The sequence below is a fragment of the Strigops habroptila genome, chromosome 6, assembly GCF_004027225.2.
Source record: "Strigops habroptila isolate Jane chromosome 6, bStrHab1.2.pri, whole genome shotgun sequence".
Lineage (NCBI taxonomy): Eukaryota > Metazoa > Chordata > Aves > Psittaciformes > Psittacidae > Strigops > Strigops habroptila.
This window is the reverse complement of record NC_044282.2, coordinates 51,565,760-51,586,057: the sequence shown is the minus strand read 5'-3', so window position 1 is coordinate 51,586,057 and position 20,298 is coordinate 51,565,760. Positions and strand designations below refer to the sequence as shown.

At 37.6% G+C, this 20,298-nt stretch overlaps 2 protein-coding genes across 14 annotated transcripts in view; one reads left to right on the top strand and one right to left on the bottom strand.

Annotated features, from left to right (window-relative positions):
- The window catches only part of SMC6 (structural maintenance of chromosomes 6), a 34,935-nt gene extending 22,665 nt beyond the window's left edge, over positions 1–12,270 (top strand). For 3 of the 6 annotated variants that reach the window (XM_030491055.2, XM_030491057.2, XM_030491058.1), the window contains 8 exons: positions 386–556; positions 1,622–1,759; positions 2,176–2,321; positions 3,009–3,134; positions 5,128–5,233; positions 6,413–6,565; positions 7,895–7,992; positions 9,246–10,377. In XM_030491055.2, the coding sequence (XP_030346915.1) occupies positions 386–556; positions 1,622–1,759; positions 2,176–2,321; positions 3,009–3,134; positions 5,128–5,233; positions 6,413–6,565; positions 7,895–7,992; positions 9,246–9,354 (1,047 nt within the window). In that variant the 3' untranslated portion in view covers positions 9,355–10,377. The other 3 variants (XR_003992087.2, XM_030491054.2, XM_030491059.2) reach the window with 3 other exon arrangements.
- Positions 12,271–12,475: 205 nt separating this feature from the next.
- Positions 12,476–20,298, bottom strand: part of VSNL1 (visinin like 1) — an 85,778-nt gene continuing 77,955 nt past the window's right edge. For all 8 annotated transcript variants that reach the window (XM_030491063.1, XM_030491065.1, XM_030491069.1 and 5 more), the window contains 2 exons: positions 15,145–15,360; positions 12,476–14,205 (listed from right to left, as the gene is read on the bottom strand). In XM_030491063.1, the coding sequence (XP_030346923.1) occupies positions 14,008–14,205; positions 15,145–15,360 (414 nt within the window). In that variant the 3' untranslated portion in view covers positions 12,476–14,007. The remainder of the gene's footprint in view (positions 14,206–15,144; positions 15,361–20,298) is intronic.

The window sequence follows — 20,298 nt, the reverse complement described above, 5'->3', positions numbered from 1 at the left end:
GCATGAATTTATTTTTGGTGAGTTTTTTTCTGTGATTCCCTTGCCTTTTCTTTTTGATTTGGTTTGGTTTTGTTGTTGTGGCTGATGGGTGTTTTGTGGTTTTATGGGCTTTTTAGGGTGTTTTTGTTTGTTTGTTTCTTTTATTTTGGTGGTTATTTCTCCCCCTCTTCCCCCCTTTTTGCCATTTAGTGGTCTCCTACAAGATCTGTCAGTATGTTCTTTTGGGTTTTAGTGACAACTACATTGAGCTGCTTGTTTTCTGATTAGAATTAGAGAGTATTGCATGTAATCTTTTACCCTGATAGTGATAATAAAATAAAAATTGTGTACAGTAATTTGCAAATATGTCATCTTTTCTTATACTTCATTTAATACATTTTGACAGGAAGATGAAGCTAAAGAAAATAAGAGTAAGATGGAATCTGTAAAAAAAGACATGCAGCAACACAGCAGAAAAATGGAAGAACTGAAAAATATTCTCCAGGTAGCTGAAAAAAACTTTGAAGAAATGAAAGAACAAATTAATCAAGTAGAAGAAATTGCTGGTCCAATTAAGGTAGTGATAATTTCATATTGTATTTTTAATTCGTTTCCTGTTGTATGGCAGGGGGAATTAGGTTAAAAGGAGGGAGGAGAAAAGAGTATGCTGTTTACTGATACATGTAAGGTCTACCTGTGAAAATGGAAACAGTATTCCATCTAAACCGTGTGAAGAAATAAGCTTGGCAGTGTTTTGCAGGTGATGTTGCTTGTTAAGTGTAGTTGCTATAGTGTTTTATGTTTAAAAAGAGTTTGTTTCCAGCTATTTATTGCTTGTTACTAAGAGTGCTAAACAAAATAGAGGGCAACTTTTATATTCCTGAAAGGATTTTAGATTAGATGTACTGCTGCGTGTTCTACAGCTGTTTAATTAACTGTTGACATATAGCAAGTTGCGGCTTTAAGACAGGATTAGAAAAAGGTAAGAGTATCTATCCATTGTTGGTGATTGTTGTTTTTCTTGTTCGTTATTTTGGGGGTTTTGAGGGGTGTGTTTTTGTTGGTTTTGGTGTGGGGTTGGTTTTTTGGCTTTTTTTTTTTTTTTTTTTTTTTTTTTTTTTTTATAAGCCGTCTAGTTAACAGGGACGAGGAAGAAAATTGTCTTCTAATTTGTTATGCTTTATACCTCTTTGCTTCTCTGAAAAGATATATCACTTTAACTGTATCAAGAATTATGTAGTATAGAAGTTGCTGTAGTCTACATCATATTATAGGTATAGCAGGGCAGTGAATTGTCACACAGAAATTCAGTTCCAGCTGATGTCACACAGGCATCAGAAGCTGTGGCTAGAATGTAGTGTAAAAAATAAATGTAGTTTTTGAAGTTTTAGAATCCCCAAAGATTAAAACATCCGCTCAAGATATGATTCCTAAAAGCAATTCAAGCATTTATTATGTCCATGTCAGAATGGAGTATAGACTTTCTGATAAGTTGCTGTTAAAGCTCCTGGACTTTAGGAGTGGTCTTACTGAAAGTAAAATAAATCAGACAGTGTTAAAACCAACATAATTACCAGTAAATGTTAGAGAGATGCTTAGGAGTCTACCCCAACCAGCTCACATCTTGGTTTATTCCAAACAGGAGGAATTAAACCAAGCTGATGCAGAAGTGGAGACTAGTAAACGCCATTTGCAGCACTATGAAGACAAACAGAAGGAACACTTGGCTTGCATAAAAAGATATAAAGAATTACTAGCTGTCAAAGAGAAAGAATTAGAGGTAGATGTGGGGTTTTTTTCTTTATTGGAGTCAGATGGTCATGATCCTCCTAATATTTAATAATACATCATTCCACTTGTACATCCTACAGACCATACAACACTTGAGTATTCTCTCAGTTACATCTTAAGCTGACTATCTAAATCAAGTCAAAGTAATTTTGTGTAAATGAATCAAGGCCTCATCCTTGTCTGGCAAAGCACCATTTTCTGTCTTAATAGATAAGTTAGGGGTTATCCATCTAGAAGTATTTATTCTATATTTTTCAAGGAAAAGATTAAAATGACTTAAAAAAAGAAATAAAATTCAATTGAGAATTACTGGTTTTCTGGATGCTAGGTTTTTCCTTGTACAGACCTGATCTTTTGAAGACTTTTAACTATTTAACATTTAATTGAGTTTCAAACATACTTTAGGAAAAAATGGCACAAGCTAGGCAAATCTACTCAGAGCGCCTAGAGGTCAGCAGAACTGTTAAGAGCCTTGATGCAGAAATGAATCGCTTGAGAGAGAGGATAAATACAGAAAATAATCGCCATGGAAACAGAGAAGAAATAGTACAGTAAGTCATCTTTATTTACTAAAGTAATTCAGGTAAGATGGAAAAGATACGGGAAAGAAGAGTTTTCTTACTGATTCACAATGCATTTATATGTGTTTTTAGGACTTAATCCATGTCTGGAGGTGTGGAAACATGCATTACTGGTTGCTCTCAGCCACTGAACTGAACATGTTTAGGCATAATTTTGGGCAGTTTCTGTACTATATATATGAAATTATCAACAATCAGATACCCTTTTAGGGCTTAGAAGTATCCCAGTTATGTCTATGTGGTGTAAACATAACTTGCTATTGTTCTGTGATGCAGCGAGCATTAAACACACTTCCAGTTTGAACAACTAATACAGTAGTTAGGCAATTACTTGAGGCTTTGACCTCAAGTATATTTCAAGGAATCATTCACCTCAGATATTCTTGAGCATGGGGAGCCTAGCCATTCATTCTCCTTGGTGTAAGAGTTTCCTTTCAAAAGAATTAAAATAGAAGTAAAATTAATTTTTTTCCTAACTTTTCATTTGTGATCAGTGTCTTAATTGACTGATCAAATGCTTTCAGCTTTAATGTAGATCCTCACAAGAAAGTTTTTATTTGAATGTTTTGATTATCAAATTGATATTCAGCATTTACAACAATAGCTCAGTTTTAATGTATTGCATGTTGAGTTCAGACTTTCTGTTAATTAAAACAGGCAATTTCATGATGCAAAGGAAAGATATGAGGATGCAAACAGTAAAGTAAAGAATTTAAAGAAATTTATTAGGCTGCTGGAAGAAATAATGACACAGAGATTTAAAATATATCGGCGATTCTTAAGGTGAGTGAATTCATAGAATCATAGAATCGTAAGGGTTGGAAAGGACCTTAAGATCATCTAGTTCCAACCCCCCTGCCATGGGCAGGGACACCTTGCCCTAAACCACGTGGCTCAAGGCTCTGTCCAACCTGGCCTTGAACACCGCCAGGGATGGAGCATCCACAACCTCCCTGGGCAACCCATTCCAGTGCTTCACCACCCTCACTGGAAAGAACTTCTTCCTTATATCTAATCTAAACTTCCTCTGTTTAAGTTTGAACCCATTACCCCTTGTCCTACCACTACAGTCCCTAAGGAAGAGTCCCTCCCCAGCATCCTTGTAGACCCCCTTCAGATAATGGAAGGCTGCTATGAGGTCACCACGCAGCCTTCTCTTCTCCGGGCTGAACAGCCCCAACTCTCTCAGCCTGTCTTCATATGGGAGGTGCTCCAGCCCTCTTATCATCCTCGTGGCCCTCCTCTGGACTCGCTCCAACAGCTCCATGTCCTTTTTATGTTGAGGACACCAGAACTGTACGCAGTACTCCAAGTGGGGTCTCACAAGAGCAGAGTAGAGGGGCAGGATCACCTCCTTCGACCTGCTGGTCGACCTTGCTCTAATTTCAGGTTTTAGATAAACATGTAGATGTAAGCATGCACCCATATTCCAGGGTGAAAATTATAAAGCACACCTGTGAGAATGAGATATCTTTAAGGTAGTATTCACAGCAATCTTTCTAACCTCATCTTGCTCCCAGATCCAGTACTGTTGTGCCATCAGTTTAGAGGCAGCCTGGACTCACAGCTGGAAAAAACAATGTGATCTCTCGAGGCTATGTATTGCTTCACACCAAAGGCCTCTACGCTGCTGACTTAATCCAAGGCAGTTCAGTTTGTGTTTCAGTGCTGGTTTGGGTCATTAAAATATCAGCAACATAGTAGCATTGAAATCATCTGGCCGGTTGCTTATTTTCATTGAGTATGATTAGTGGTGCCGTGCTTGTGTAATTTTGTTGTGGGCCAAATGTTTTTTCTCTGCCCTGTGCTGAAAAAATTTTGAGATCTTTATCCAGATTCTGCAGTTTGACAGCTGCTTCTCTCATGGAGTTTCCATCTGTGGGAGTGCACCCCTTCTTTCTTGCTTCACCCCTCAGTATCCCATAGCTATCAATAAAGATTTTGTGGTGGGCACCCTTGAAAGGACTGATGGTCTGTTTCCTAGAGCAGTCCTTCATCGTTTATCATTCCCTTCAACAGAAATTGAGGGATATGTGTGTTGACTTTGCTTGTACTTTTTGATCTGGGATCTGCAAGGGGTGCCAGTATGACCGTGACAAATAGCAATGATTAGGAGAATCCTAACCTTTGCAGATGGCAGTATAGAAATAATAGTAGGTAAGATTTACCTGCAGAATCTGATACTTGCCTTATGGTGCCCATGTATGTCAAACTGAATCTTGTTCCTAGTACCCAAATTTAAGTATCAATCCCACTTTAAGATGTGTTAAAGAACCACAGTTCTTTCTTGAAGGAACTGTGATGTATTGTCTATTGAGGAATTATATGCTAGAATTGGGGGGGAAGGGGTTTATGGTAGGGAAATTAATACTCAACACTGTTTAATTTCCAGAGTCTAGAAGTAAGTTCTTCACTATCCTTACTGTGCAGTTCTAATACTGGATAGGAAAGAAGTGGAATGTGGTCCTTTTCTGTTGAAGTTGTGCAAGAACGGTGTAAAAAGCTTCCAGTCTATGAAGCAGGCTTCTAGAAAATACAAAGCCTTGGATGTCTTGATTTCTTACCTAATTACTTTGTGTTGGTGATTTTCTCCAGTATGTCCAGTATAGAATATCAGCCACTCCAGAGCTAAATTGATTTGGGAAAATGATATTATTAAAGTGAGCTTAATATTTAAGATTATGATGCGGAACTTGATAAAAATCTGTTATCACTTTATCATGTATTTTAAAACTTACTGACCTAATGTTTGTTTACTTGATTTAACTGATTTAAGGCTCCTTTCTTTACGATGCAAACTCTACTTTGACCATTTATTACGTATTCGAGCTTGCTCTGGAAAAATACTTTTTGATCACAAGAATGAGACACTTTCAATAACAGTAAGTTATTTTATATTGTTGAAATTATCACATTATGCAATTATTATTGCAATTATTACTACTACTGTATCAGGTGCTAGAACATTCATTGCAAGGGTAGAAGAAATTGTTCTTCCCTCTCCATAATGTGTTATGCTAAATTGTAGGATGTTGTTGAAAACAAGCAAGAACAAAAACCTTATTGCCATCTTACATGGCCAGATTGCAAGATTACATGGAATAAATTTGTCTTATGCTGAGGGTAAAAAGTCACTAGTAAGTCAGTCTTTCAAAATTATTCATTCCTATTCCATTGACAGGAAGTTTACCTTAATTTGTGTGATCGTATAATGGCTCTAGTTGTTATTTAAACAACGTTTAATGGCTGAAAGCTTCAATGTTACAGGTTTTTTTTTTTCCTGTGTATCTTTTATCATACCTCCCAAAAAGTTTTTGTTACGTGTGTATTTACTTTTGTTTCTGTGGGAGACTTCACTTTTAGGAATTGAAGGGCAAAGTGTGTAGTGACAACATAAATATATGTTGACAGAATCCTAATTAAACATGTGAAGGATACGTATCTGAAGAACTCAAACTCAGTCTGTAAAATGTCAAGTCACTACCTGGCTTTATCAAAATATGTTTTATTGTTATAGCTGTTGTTTCATGTTTCTCATGCAAGAGATACATGTTTACTGAAGGAAGGTAAATTGAAAAAACAACTCCCACAAAAAACCCACCAAAGACCCCACTCTAAAATAATTCTTATTTTCCTGCCTAGCTTGTTAAAGGTAGTGTAAATAACAGGACAAGAAGATGCTTAAGTTTAATCTTGGGGGAGTGCCACAAAGCGTCATCACAATTAATGGCACCAAAGGACTGTTCACAATGATTCATGTATTTTAGTAAAGAAACTGTTTCTCCTTTAAACTCTTGTTTCTTGAGTAAGAAAACACTGGCAGTCATTCAATCTTTTCTATGTATTTTACTGTGATGGAGGAAGATGCAGTGGTCCTAGAAATGTGTTACTAAATGATTAGGAGCCATCCCATTTCAGAATGGCAGTGGCAGCTAAGTACATGAAATTGTTTTTGGGTTATCTCTATCTGCTCATGTATAATGTGTTTACATTAAAATTATGATTCTGTTAGTAAGTCTCCATCTCAGGTTTAAAAATGGTTCTTATGTTTTTATTTCAAGGTTCAGCCTCGAGAGAAAGACAAAGGTACCCTTAATGACGTGCGATCCTTATCAGGAGGTGAACGTTCCTTCTCAACAGTTTGTTTCATTCTTTCTCTGTGGTCCATTACTGAATCTCCTTTCAGATGCTTGGATGAGTTTGATGTCTACATGGTATAGTTTAAACTTAAACTACATTTGCTATTCTGATTTGTATAAATCAGTGAAATAGTTGGGTTGTTATTTGTATTTGGTTAGATTTTAAAACACTGTAATTAACTGCAAATAACAAATAAAAAATCCCCAAATCAAAAAAAAAAATCCCCAAGACAAAGCTTTTTCACTTTGCTTAGAGACTTTTGAAGTTTATTCTCTTTTTGAAGTTGGTTCCCTGAGCTATGAGCATCTCTGTTACTTCACTTGCTTAACTTAGTTCAGCACAAAAATCATAAAATAAAACATTTTGTTCATTCCCCAAGCAGTTGTTACCATGTTTGTCAAGGTTGCCTCTGCATATTGCTGTGACAGTAGCATCTTTCCAAGATGCTGAAATGCAGAATAATGAACAGTAAATACTAATGTCAGATAAAACTTAAACCTCATCTTTGTGTACAGCTTTCCTGGATAGGTGATTAATCAAACTTTTTATTGCAAGTTATTTGTGCAGAAGTTTGGCCATCTGTCCAGAAAAGGGTGGACACTCAGAACCATAGGCCCTGCGGAGAGCTTCCACACCATGTTATCTATTCTGTAAATAATTACACGTAATTTGCCTTTCCACTGCTGTGCCAGTAAGTGCACTACGACTGTCTCCACGTTCTGTAGTTACTTTTGGTGTAATCCTGTAGACCCACCACAAGAGGACTCCATCAGCATATTTTCCAGGGAGATACCTAGTTTCATGTGTAACATAGAAGCAGAGCTTTGTTTAACTGCTGCTAGTAATAGCTTCCCATTGCACATCTTTTTCACTAAGCCTAATGTATAAGGTTTTTTCAAAATAATAATAGCAACAATAATAATCACAATAAAACAATCTACACAATAGCTTGGGTTTCATGCAGCCCTTAAATCCTGTAAGGTGATTTTGAGGCAGGATTTTATAGGAAACATTATTCTACTTAAATACAGTACATCTCGGCATACTGATAAAGTAGGAAGTACTATGTATATATCAAAGGTGATAGTAAAATGTTGTGAGTAGGAGTGTGTGATTGTTCTGATAGCAGCTTTCTATTGTCTACATGTACTAAAAAGTGGAGTTTAAGAATTTCTCAGACTATAATTTGTAGCTTTTAGAATTTAACTACAATGTTTCTCCAGCTTGGTTTTTATTAGACATTTCTTTAGCTAGGCTTTACTGTGTATGAATTGATTCCAGTAGATTTTTCAATTAAGATATTTTCTAATTAATTAATTCTTAAGCATTTGTCCTAATTTATGCAATAGTAGGCCAGTGAAGTACATGGTCAGTATCACTATCTGATAAATCTTTTTCTTTAGGACATGGTTAACAGAAGAATTGCAATGGATATGATACTTAAGGTGGCTGGCTCACAGCGCCATCGACAGTTCATTTTGCTCACCCCACAAAGCATGAGGTAATACTGTTGTGTTACTTTTGTACCAGGAAATATTGCAAGGAAGTCCTATTGCAAGGAGTATAGCTTGAAAAAATTCAATACGAGGAAAAAATTTTGCTGTTGGTAGCAGTAGAAAATCAACAGTTAAGCAGTTAATTGCTGATGGTTCTGGGAATTGAATAGGTTTTTCACTCTTCCTTATGTAACGTCTCTAATATGGTAGTTCAGTGGGACATGAATCAGTTTATCTTAAGTAGAACAGCTTTTGGAAATGTTTTATTGTATATAGTAGGCTCCTGGTAGCTTTTAGACCTGTATCTCCCTTTCCTCCCTCAGAATTAACAGAAGACTTCCATTTTTCCACTTTTTCCTGTTAATACTGAAGTGCCTTCAAGATGTTTGCCTTTTGAGTTGATTTTTTTCTTTTTATCTAGAAACTGATAAGAAACTCCTTGGAAGTTTTGTTTGTTTGTCCCTGGTAAAGCCATACCCAGCTTAAGGGGACAGTCACTATCTAACCTTATGCAACCAACTCTTCTGTATTTGGCAAATGTAATCAGTGAAGCCTGCAGAGGATAGTCAAGCAGTCTTCAAAATAAAGTCGATTTCCTCTTGTCTTCCTTTACTATAAATCTGTAAGAAGTAGAATAATGGTATTCTGTTGGAAATCTTTTGTGGGGAATTTCTGAAACTGCACTCAGTAAACATACAGGAATTTTCTGTATGGTTAAAAGTTATGTTTAAAAGTTCAATAATTCAAGTGCATCTTAATTGTGTTATGTTTTGTTACACAATGCATGTTTAGGAAACATTACAGAGGCACTTTCAGAAAAATTCTATGTAAGATAATCAGTGGAGAAACCTGTATAAATGTATGTGTAGTAACTTTGCTCATTCTTAGTATGATGTGAGTGATTTTACATGTATAAAGCATGTGTCACTTCAGGATCTCTAAGGCAAATATGAACTGCGTAAGATCATTGTTTCATTTGGATTTTCTCTTAAAAGTACCTTTTCTATAATTAAGGCAGTCTAATTGTTAGAAATCACACAATTTAAATCATCGTGTTTACCTCAAGCTTTTACTGAAGTCTGGCTCCAGTATCAGTTCAGTGAAGCCAGAACTTCACCCCATGTTACTGTGTTTTAAACCTTCAAAGAAAAAAGATGGAGTTATTGAAAGGAAAACATGTTGATGGAAGGAATCAAATGGAAATACAAGAATCAGTGGGGAAGAAACACTGTTTCAATGATGCATACTTTATTTTTAGTTCTCTGCCTACGAGTTCCCGTATTCGAATCCTCCGAATGCAAGATCCTGAAAGAGGCCAAAGAACATTGAATTTCAAAAATAGGAATGACAAAGAGGAAGATCAATAAGTATTTCGCTGTATGAATATGGCATATTATTGAAGATAAATGTGTAATGATGTGTATAAAGTTGCTATTTCCTGATGCTGAATAAGGGGATCTTTTTTTAGATACTCTCAGGAAATGAAGAGGTTCCAGTATTTTTTTTAATTAAAATTTTTTTTTTTAGAATTACTGTGTATATACAGACCAATAATAAGCACAGTTTTTATGATGAGTAAATCCTAAATGTTCAGTTGGTATTTTTAACTACCTGCTGGTAGACTTTTTTAATCAGTTGTTCTGTTTTTTCTTCTGGAAAAGACAAAATGTATTTTATATAACTATGGAGTAATATTTTAATAAACAGTGAGAACTGATACTTGGTGTAATGTTTTAGCATCTTTACACTCTTAAAATTAGCATTAAGTTAAAAATGATTGTTTCTTCCTAGCTGTGCTTCATTTCTTAAACGTATGTTAATAAATACATGCAGTAAAACATGTGTTTTATTTTTTTCCAGTGAAACCACAGCAGCTGACCATGTTAGCATTTATAGTGTATATTTTCATAATTAGAGAAGTGAAAACTTATTTGCAGGATATTTTCTGGGCAGGAAGAAGGTGCTTTTATTTCTTCCTAAAGAGTTTGTAGGGAAGAGTTTGAGTTTCTTTGAACATGGGCTTACAAAACCTAGGAATTTGTGGCTTTATAAACTCTAAATTTTTTAATTCCAGTAAACTCAGTTCTTGAACAGCCTGTGTTTGCAAGTATAGACTAAGACTGTAGATATTGATTATAACAAACCCAAGGGATGGAAGTCCTTCCAAGAAAGAGTAATTAAGTGGAATAAGAATTTGGGGAAATAATACAGTAACTTTTCTATGGCATCATAGGCCTATTTGTTGTTGGGTGTGCCCACCTCCTTTTGGACTATAGTAGAGCAGTTAAATTAAACTTGCTTTATTTAAATAATACAAGCATTTTTGGGGGATTAGAGGGAGAAAGAACCACCAGATTTTTCAAATTGCCCCAAATTAACCTTTTTTTTTTCTTCTCCTTTCTCCAGGAACTTGAATTTGTTGGGAGCTCTTCAAAACCAATCACTTTTTAGAGTTTAGCCATCAGAAATACTTTTTGATTTTTGACATTATGGGGATACAAAAACCACTGAGACTATTCAGAGAACAGTTCTGCACTTTCTACAGTTATTTCCTAAACAGCAATTCCTCAATAAAACCTCATTGCAATGTAATTTTGAACTTGACTTAGTAGCCGATTTTGTTTTCAGCTGCTGCATGGTATCTTGTGGTCTTTAATGTTTTTTAGTTTTTTCACAAGCATATATTAAAGCTCTGTCTTTGGATGGAAGCTAGATAAGAATGGAAGGAAATACCCCAGCCAAAACCAGCCTAACTGAGAAAGTTAACTGCAGTTCCAGTGTGTTCAAACTGTAGGAATTAATTCTAGTGACCTTTTAAAAGCTTCAGATGTTTACTTCTGAAAGCCGAAGGTGATGGGTCGAGAGATTCATCACAGCCTGGAGGAGGCTACTGAAAAAGCAAGGTCAGGCTTTTTGTGGAGGTGTGTGGCAGAAGAGGCACAGGCAGCAGTCATAAATTCAAGTGGGGAGGGAGGTTCTGGCTGGATAAACCAGGGGTAGGGATTGTTCCTGATGAAGATATGAGGCATTTGAGCATGTCGTCCTGGTATGCTGTAGAATCTCCATCCTTGGAGGCTTTTAAGATCTAAATAGACTGTTGCACCTCCTTCAAGCAGGGAGCTGGACGGGAGACCTTTAGAAGTCCCTACCAAACTCAACAATTCCAGAATCATGTGATTTGATGGAATATTTATTAAAGATACTTAAAACTTTAGGATTATGTGAAAACACTTGGGGGAGGGGGTGGGGTGTGCTGGTGCTGGGACACGTCACCATACAATGTGCGTATTTGGCAAAACTTGTCTGGAACACAAGCCCGGATTGTTTGTACGGGGAGTCCTCGATACTATTACATGATCATGAGCCGCATGTTTAGTTTGGCTCAATTTTATGATGAAACTAGAATATGTTTCAGACCCTTTTACAAAATGAAATGATAGAATGGTATAGCATTATTTCCTCCTGATATTCTTCAGCATCCAAAAAATAAAACAAGAGTGCAGGGGAGAGAAAAGTATTTATCTTCATTAGTATGTTTATAATGAGTTATGTGGAGAAGAGGTTAAGGAAAATTAATTACTTCATTATTTCTGAGCTCACACTTCAGCCTTCTCCCATGTTTTCTGTAGACTTACTTGAAATATTGAAGCAGTTGGCAACAATTCTGGTCTTTGGTTCAAAGCAATAAATTGTATTTATTCTAATCTACCACTGTACTTGATGAAAATATGTGCCTGACTGTGTAATTATAAGCAACTGTTTTCATGGCACAGGATTAGTTCTGAATAAACGATTGCTGAAGCGCTTGCTTAGATGCATGTATTTTTGCAGTGATCCTACTATGATCTCAGAACTATCTTATTCTTGGTACTTTAAATACAGATTTTACTATACCAGCTACCTAGAGGGAGGATCACAGTGCTGATGTTACATTTTGTGACTCTGAGTTGTTGGCCATTTTGGATTAATGCATTGCTTAATGCTGCATTAAAGTAAATGGAGCTTGTCCAGTTACACTAATTCGAGGTACAGGGAAATATATAATGAGGTACTGCTGCTCTAATAAGTATATGTAAAGTGGAGAGGCATAAATTCCCAGGAATATTTAACATCCTCTTTACAACTACTAGTTTACTTTTAAGTGGAAACAATGGGCATATCATTCTCAGAAGTATGTAATAGTTTCAGACTGTGGTTTTAAGTTACAGTACCACTCTTCCATTTGCTAAGACTATTACCTGTGTAGTCTAAGTGAAATTCTGGTATTAAAAATGTACTTGAAATTGCTGTCTTTTGCTGTTTGTTTGGAGTATGAAGAAACTTAAATATGGATGGCCGTGGTTGTGGCAACAACTGATTTTGTGTGTGTCCCGTGCCCCCTGCCCCCCATGTATATTAGCAAAATGTCTAAAACTGTTTTTTGTTTGGGTTTTTCCCCTGAATTTTAAGATGAGCTTCACTTTTAAAGTTTGAAAATACAGAGAATGATTTGGTTTGTGTCATATTTATTGTTTAGCTATCAAGAGTACCATCTTGCTTGTTCATAAGGTAAAGGAGAAATACCAAACATGCAATTGTAAGATGTTCACTCTCTATTGTTTTGGTGTAATCCTGTAAGCAGCTAGGAAGTGTGGTGTAGAAAAGACTTTTATCTGCATTTCTGCAGTCTCCTAGTTCTTGGTGCTTTCCCAGGGCTGTGAAGAACCTGTACTTGCCACAGTATAAACTTGATTGATGTACATGGAATTGAGAAGTGGGTCTCTTCACTATCACTTCACACCATCATACTTTATGGTGAATTTACCAGTAATGATTTTTAACAACATGTCTGTTTATATTAAACCAAGGGTAGGTTAGTGTCACATGGTAAGAGGAAATACACTTACTTAAGTAAGGGGAAAAACATTAGAAGACCAAGTTTAGGTCCAAGCAAATAAACTGTATTTGACTTCAAGCTAGCTCAAAAAGCTACGTAAGCACAGGCCTGGTAGGTGGACTGTTAAATCTTAACATTAGCATCTTAGAGGATAAACAGCTGCTCAGCTGGTAAACAAAAGTACAACTGTTGGTTTCTTAAAATACGACTCTTCAGGTGAGTGAGTGCAAAAAGGTTTTCTTCATGCTTTCAGAATGAAATATAATTCCCAGTAGTACCGTGACAGAGAATTAAAGATTGAACTTTTTTTGTCTATTACCAGGCTGAAGGCGTGAAATAAGAATTAGGGGAAAAGGTCAAATGTTATAAATTTATTTTGGGACATATATATTGCAACCTCTGTGGAAGCTTTTGAAAATTCAGGCAAAGATCAATACACTTCCAATAAAACCTTTAAACTTCCAATAAAACAATATTTTAAACATTATATATATATTTATATATATTTTTTAATTAAAGGGATCATTTTAGCAGGATTCTTTTTTTTTTTCTTTTTTTTTCTTATATTGCATTCCTCTGACATAGCTCTTTCCAGATTGAAGGGATGCAAATGAGGTAAGAATTAAGGCAAACCTAAAAGGCATGCAAATGAAGTACATTTATATCCACTGACAATACAAGCACATGTGTGGATCAGACTTAAGAGCTGAGGAACTCTTCCCCTCTGTCTGTCCAGTACTACTTTACAGCAGAATGGTGACATGATTTATAATAAACAGTTAACATTACCGTGGGAATTCAGTGTCACTAACATTACTCAGTCTAGGAGACACAGAGCTAGCATCAGTAAAACATGAACAATAAATAATATAATTCACCGCAGCACAGGACTGCTGCACAGGCTTCAGAGGAATAGGGTTGTTATGAAATGACATTGCACACATCACGTTGTGGCAGTTTATTTTTATAATATATACTTTTAAAATTCTTTAGCAAATGACATTCTCATGCACACAAGTGTTTCAAACACAAGAAGCAAGTCCATTTATAGGTAGTCCAAGCAAATTTTTGTGTGTGTGGAAATAGCTGCAAACTGAATGGAACATTAAACTTCTGTGCAGTCTATGACGCATTGTACACAAGCTCATTTTTGAATGTCACACTGCAGGAGTAATACAATGGAAGGATCACTCTTTGCAGCTTCTTTGAATTCATCCAGTGTGATCTGGTCATCTTTGTTCTTATCCATCTTACTGAAGATCTTGTCTACCCGTTGCTCAGGCGTCAGACCATCCTCATTCATTTTCATCATGATCACAGTGCCCACCATTTTGTAGATGGCCTTTGGAAAGAAATCAAATGGAAAATTCAACATAAAATTAACCTGATTTCTTGATGTGATCAAATTCTGGAAAGAGACTCCAACAATAAAAGGATCGTCAGTTTCCCTAAAGGATTAAAGGTATTTTTTCCTTTTTTTATTAGAATCCAGTGTCCATATATTTAAAACAAGGAAGAACGTGTTTTACTTTCTTTACATGTAGAATTATTTCGGTGGTTACCTTTTGCATCTTGGAATGAATTTCTGCGGCTTTCTGTTTCACAGTGCAAAATTGTTGTAACCTATTCTCTGGATCAACTGTTTATTTGGCTTGTAGTCACTCTATTGAAATGTTTCACAGGAATTCTGAATAATCAGTGTTGGAAAGTATCACCCTTTAATAGCTTTCTATGTGTTCACATGTGCAAAATCTGGTATTAACTACTGTGGTGAGTAGCCAGCAGATAACAAGGGCAGTAAACTTCATCCTTCCTATTACGTGCTGTGGGCATCCTAACGCCCATCTGTGAGACCTCGCTTAAAATAGAGTGTTGTTTTCCCTGTAAATTTTCGTAATCATCTAAAGTTAATCTCCAGTAAGGTTTCAGCTACTTGAGCTACAAACCAGTAATTTCATGGGTGGTGATTTTGAGATGGAGTTTGTAAATCCTTTGCTGTGCTGTTTGTATGGTTAATCTGTTCATCAGAGAGAAAAAGAATTACCTCTGAGTATTTAAAAGCTTATATGTACTCTCTGCAATGCTCAAAGATTACATCTATTAAAACCTCAGTCTGCTTGCACCACTGAGGCATGAGTCAGTGTAGAATGAATGTATCTAATGTATGCTTTTAAAGATAGGTACAGCTATTTGTGTGCTTAAAATCTGAAGGGTATGGGAACAATCATCAATTTCTATTAATGTTCAGACATGTTATTTTTAAGTGTCACATTGATCTCACCTCTATAATTTCCAGCATTTCCACTCTTGTAATTTTACCATCACCATCCAAGTCGTACATGTTGAAGGCCCAGTTTAGCTTTTGCTCAAAACTGCCCCGTGAGGTGATGGACAGTGCACAAATGAACTCTCTGAAGTCGATGGTCCCATCTCCATTCTTATCAAAGGTTCGAAAGGCGTGCTGGGCAAACTTCGAAGCATCTCCATATGGAAAGAACTGCAAAATAAAACAATGACTAGAACTGTGGGCAGCACAAGGGAGCAAGTTCTGTACCTGCTTGCAAAACACTGAAGTGAGGCATTCATGGAGAGTTGCTCTGTGTCAAATGGAAGCTACACAATGTAAGCTTCTGTAAGAGTTACAGTGGAATGATTATTCAAAAGTTTTCTCTACAAAAATCTCTCATCTTACAACAAACAATATTACAAATATATTTAATGCTAATTTAAATTAACAAGATGAACCTTAAACTGAAGTTGGGTGCAAATGGGAGATTGTATGCAGTATTCTCTGACTACGAAATACAGTGACCAAGGTGCATTTTAGCACTATTTTTTCTGCCCTTGACATGCTGTAACCAAGCAGATGTGTGGGCTTGTTGTTACAGAACTTCATTTATTTAAAAAGAAGAATCCACACATAGCATAAAACCCCAGGAACGTATGTTCTGCAACCAACATTAATACAAGTACATAAGATGAGAACTGAGATTCAGTTAAACAATACAGAGCAATGCTTTTCATGCTTAATATCGATTATCAGTGACCACTGCAACTGACTGTAGCTTAACAAAGTATTTTACATGACCATAACATGTAGGTTTTCAGGTGATATTTTTCCCCTCAGGAAACGTATGATTTAAGACATTTGAGACAGCAGTTGTTCTTTCTGTGGCCCAGACTCAAGAAAACATACCTCTTAAGAACAGAAGTTTTAAACTGGTACTGAAGTCCCACTGCAGTGCAGGGACTGTACATAAATAATGTTTGTTTCTATATTCCCAGCACAATTTTGTGGAGGTTTTCATGCTCTAGAATACAAACCTGCTTTACTCCCAATCTGGGAGCCATCTCATTTTGTGCTTTTTGAAATTCCAGTTCTTAGTAAGTAAGTATTGCATTTAATAATGTAAGTTTGGAGGAAAGTTCAATAGCAGCCAAGGAAGTGGATCTGCAGTTTACAGTTTTCCATTTCCCCATCCAGAGCTTTCACTGCAGGCTGGTGGTTGCTGCGGTCAGCTGGGAAAGCTCTTGAACAACACACTCAAATTTCATGGGGGATCTTGGGGATCTCACAGCATATACAGAAATGGGTGCTACTAATTGTCTGAGTAAACACAGATGTAGAACATGGCAAGCCTTTGCTGCTTTTCCTTTGAGGAGGCCAAGTGACCATTTGGATACCGTGTCTTGCCCTAAAAACGCAAAACTTCATGCGCAGCCAGCTGCTTGCACTATGTGGCCATGTGGGTCATGTCAGGAGTCACTGCTGCGTTGCCAAAGGGTCCCTAACCTGAAAGTTTTCTTTAAACTTACTGTTTTCTCTGATACCAATTTTTCAGCCACCATTCTGGATAACCTTTGCATTGCTGAAGAGGTATGACGCAATCACTTCTCTGGCTTTTCTGTGTCATTACAGTCATTGTAAGATGTTCCTCTCACCCGCAAAAGAGAGAGCAGGGTTAAACTTTGCCCACCTCCATCCATTCAGAACATTGTCGTATTGTGAATTAACCCTAAAGGGATGCAAATCGCAGTATTATCCCAGAAAAGGTCTTAAATGTCCGTCTCTATTCCCAAGTATCTTTTCAGGAAGATATTTGAACATGGTGTGGAGGCATGTAGAGTGTACCCATTCCAGTGGTGGTTTGTCCACGTTAACATCACTGTTAAAGTTGTGATTTTCTCAGTTGACTTTGTGTGGGTCAAAGTCCACCCACAGTTTCTATGACCCTTCTCCGATAGCTGAAAGAGGCATTTGATATTGTCTGCGCCTGAAAATGTAACTTACGGGCCTGTGCTCAACCCAGCCCCTGTTTCTATTCTGATAATCCAAACTGATGGAGCCCTAAATACCTCAAGGTACTGCTCCAGCTCTTTCTGTGCTTTCTGATTTTTGACCTTTAAATTTTTTTTGTGTGGTAAGCATGACTGGACTTGTAAACACACACAAAGACATATGGATTCTCTGATACAGTTCAGGCCTGCAGCAACTGCAGCTACCAGACCTTGCTGAATTGCTCTTCTGGTGCAAACCTCAACCTTTTGTCAAAGCCTCCGTGGGAGGCCTTAGCAAAGTGTAAAGGCTTTAACTACTTTAAGACTAGTCTGAGCCAAGTGGCAGTGGGAGACAGGGATCTCTGGAAGACAAACACTCATATTTGGCAGGGGGAATATAAGTAGGGGGGATGGCACTCTGGCATGAGCTCAGTGAATGCCTCAGAAACAAGTAAAGAAACACAACAGCGATTTCCAGAGGCTACAGCCACTGGACAAGACAGTACTTTCAGCCTTCCCTTCCAAACCCTTGTCCAGGTGATCAACCTACATATGAGAGCAGTTAGTTCCCTTCTGCTGCAATGGTACCACTGCAAACCGCAGTCTACATACCAGCATTGTCTCCTGCTTTACCCTTTTCATCCAAAAATCAAGACAAACTATACCTGCCTGGGTTTTTTACAGCAGTCAGTTCCATGGGTGACCAAACACTGATCATTCCTTTGTTTCTGCTTCTCTCTAGTCTCATCTCTTGCTTGGACTGTGCCTTTCCTGACCAGTTAGATCAACATGCTGGCATCTGAAGAAAGTGTTATCTCTATGGACAACCATCAATCAGGAAAGGAAAAAGGAAGAGAAAAAAAAAAAAAATCCCTTATTCTGCTTCTATACTGCAGAGGAGAAGATTGTCTTTTAGATTCTCAGCTCCTAGAGTATTTCTGGACACCTTCTGGTATAGGGGAGCTTTTCAAGGGTCCTGGAATAGAAATACCTAGTGAACAGCATCTACAAATTGTACATAACTTAAGCCTTGGGGAAACCGATCAAATGCGTAGGAATATTTATCTGCTTGGCTGCAAATGCTTTAGCATCTTTGAAGTGATGATGTTCACAGACAACTCTGTGACCAACTCTATTCAGATCACCTTTGGGAGCGAGTTACTGAAAAAGCATAAAGCGTATACTAAAGCATATGGCTGAAGCTTTAGCATATGGTTTAAACATAAAGAAAAAAACAAAACCAAAAGCACTACATTTCTCCAAATTCCCCAGTGATGGAGGAGGTCAAAAAATGAAGGGTCTCTCCCTCACTGGAAGGGTGGGGTGGAGTGAAGCTAAAGACTGGCCTGAGTGGTGCTTTTGTTTACATGCAATGTTCTATAATGTTTTGAGATGCGTTTCTATTAAAAGGGCAATTCTGCTATAAAAGGGAGAAAACCAGAATTAGTGTACAAAGAGCTGTACACGCTGCCTTTGCATGCCCAGGTGACAACTCAGGCACTGATCTAAGGTTTGAGATTCCAGCACTGAGGCAGGAGCTGGAGTGCAGAACGGGATGCGGGTGAGCAGGAGGTGGTACAGCGCTTCTGTATCCTATTTAAAAATCTACTTGAACTCAGGTAATTTTCACAATCCTCACTTCATCTGCATCTTAACTGCTATGATACTGAGCAGAATGTATATTATTAGCAGTATGGGCCGATGCAAATGATCCAATTACTACAATGGGTTTTGAATGGAGCCTATGGTCATGCTAAATCTGAAAGCCTTTCCTTGCCAGTTCCTAGTTCTGTCAAAGGTTTTCCCTGAGTTACTATGCATTGGATGAGATCTTTAAGGAACTGAAACACATCCAAACATTCTTACTCAAGTCCAAACCCCCAAGCGCCTTTAGGCAACCAAGGCAAAATCCACAAAGGGACACAGGCAATGAAGGGCTCTGAGCATCGCCTCCATAGCCAGGTCTTCCATCACTCTAAGGTGTGCAGATGTTTTGGCTGTGGATTTCCAAGGCCTTTTCTCACACAAACCTTCTCTCTAGACTTTGGAGATCCTGTTCCCAGAGGCAATTAAGCACACCTTACTCTGCTGAAGTCCTTCTGTGGTTCCTATCCCCAGCTACCCTTTAAATTAAAAGCATTTAGATGCATTTAGATTACCACTGAGGATTTCAGCCTCAAGAGCTTTCTGAGGCAGAAGTTTACTGGAGAGACATTACAGGCAATGAATGAGTACCTAAGAATATGGCTCCACAGAAGCAGAAGTAATTTCAGCAGCTTTGCATGCTTCCATTAACAATTTAATTGAAAGTTAAGGGATTTGTATCCCAGAGATACAGATGTTCCTGTCTTGTTCCCAGCTCTCAGCCACAGAATAGCAGCACATCAGCACAGAAAGGCACATCATATGCCTCTGAAAGGTCTGGGCTGTCTTGTCCATATGCATTGGAAATGAAGTGAGGGTTACAATGATTTAATTTCTTTACTGAAATTCCAGGGTATGGAATTGGATGATGTTTCTGCACTGCACTAGAGGTGGGATACTGTAACAGATCCAGACATCACATTCAAAATTGTGGTACCAATGCGGACTCTCTTCTCAACCTTCTCCTTATCCTCTGCTTCTCCCCCCTCCGCATTATCCCTCTATTACACAGAGAAATCCTAGGATAGGTCTAAAAGCTCTTGCAGTAACTCACCCTTACCTACAGCACTGATGCCACAGATCTCCACATAGGCTGAAGCAAGTGCTGCACTAAGGAGACTGATGAGGATCCCCAGTCTCTGCTTCACCACATGTACAGTCAGAGGAAAATGGGCAGGTTGGTTGGGTCTTGTGGGTTAATGATGCATGTAAAACTGCCTGGAATAGCAGCAGGGTTTTGTGGAGTACGTTTCAAAGCTGAGAGCCTTGCCCAACCACATCTTGTGTGTATTACCAGGCTGGTTAGCTTAAAAATGTCTTTTTGTAAGTTATTTTTACTTTGCAGATGAAGCTGGAAAGAGCAAGTGCAGCCCTAACAAACTCTGTTCACGGTTAGTGAATTGTATTTCCTCTGCTTTCCAGAATACAAATAAATGGATAAAAATGGTACTACTGTGTCAGAGTGCATACCTTTTGAAGTCCAAGCTCAGTGTATTAGTCCAATGTAACAACA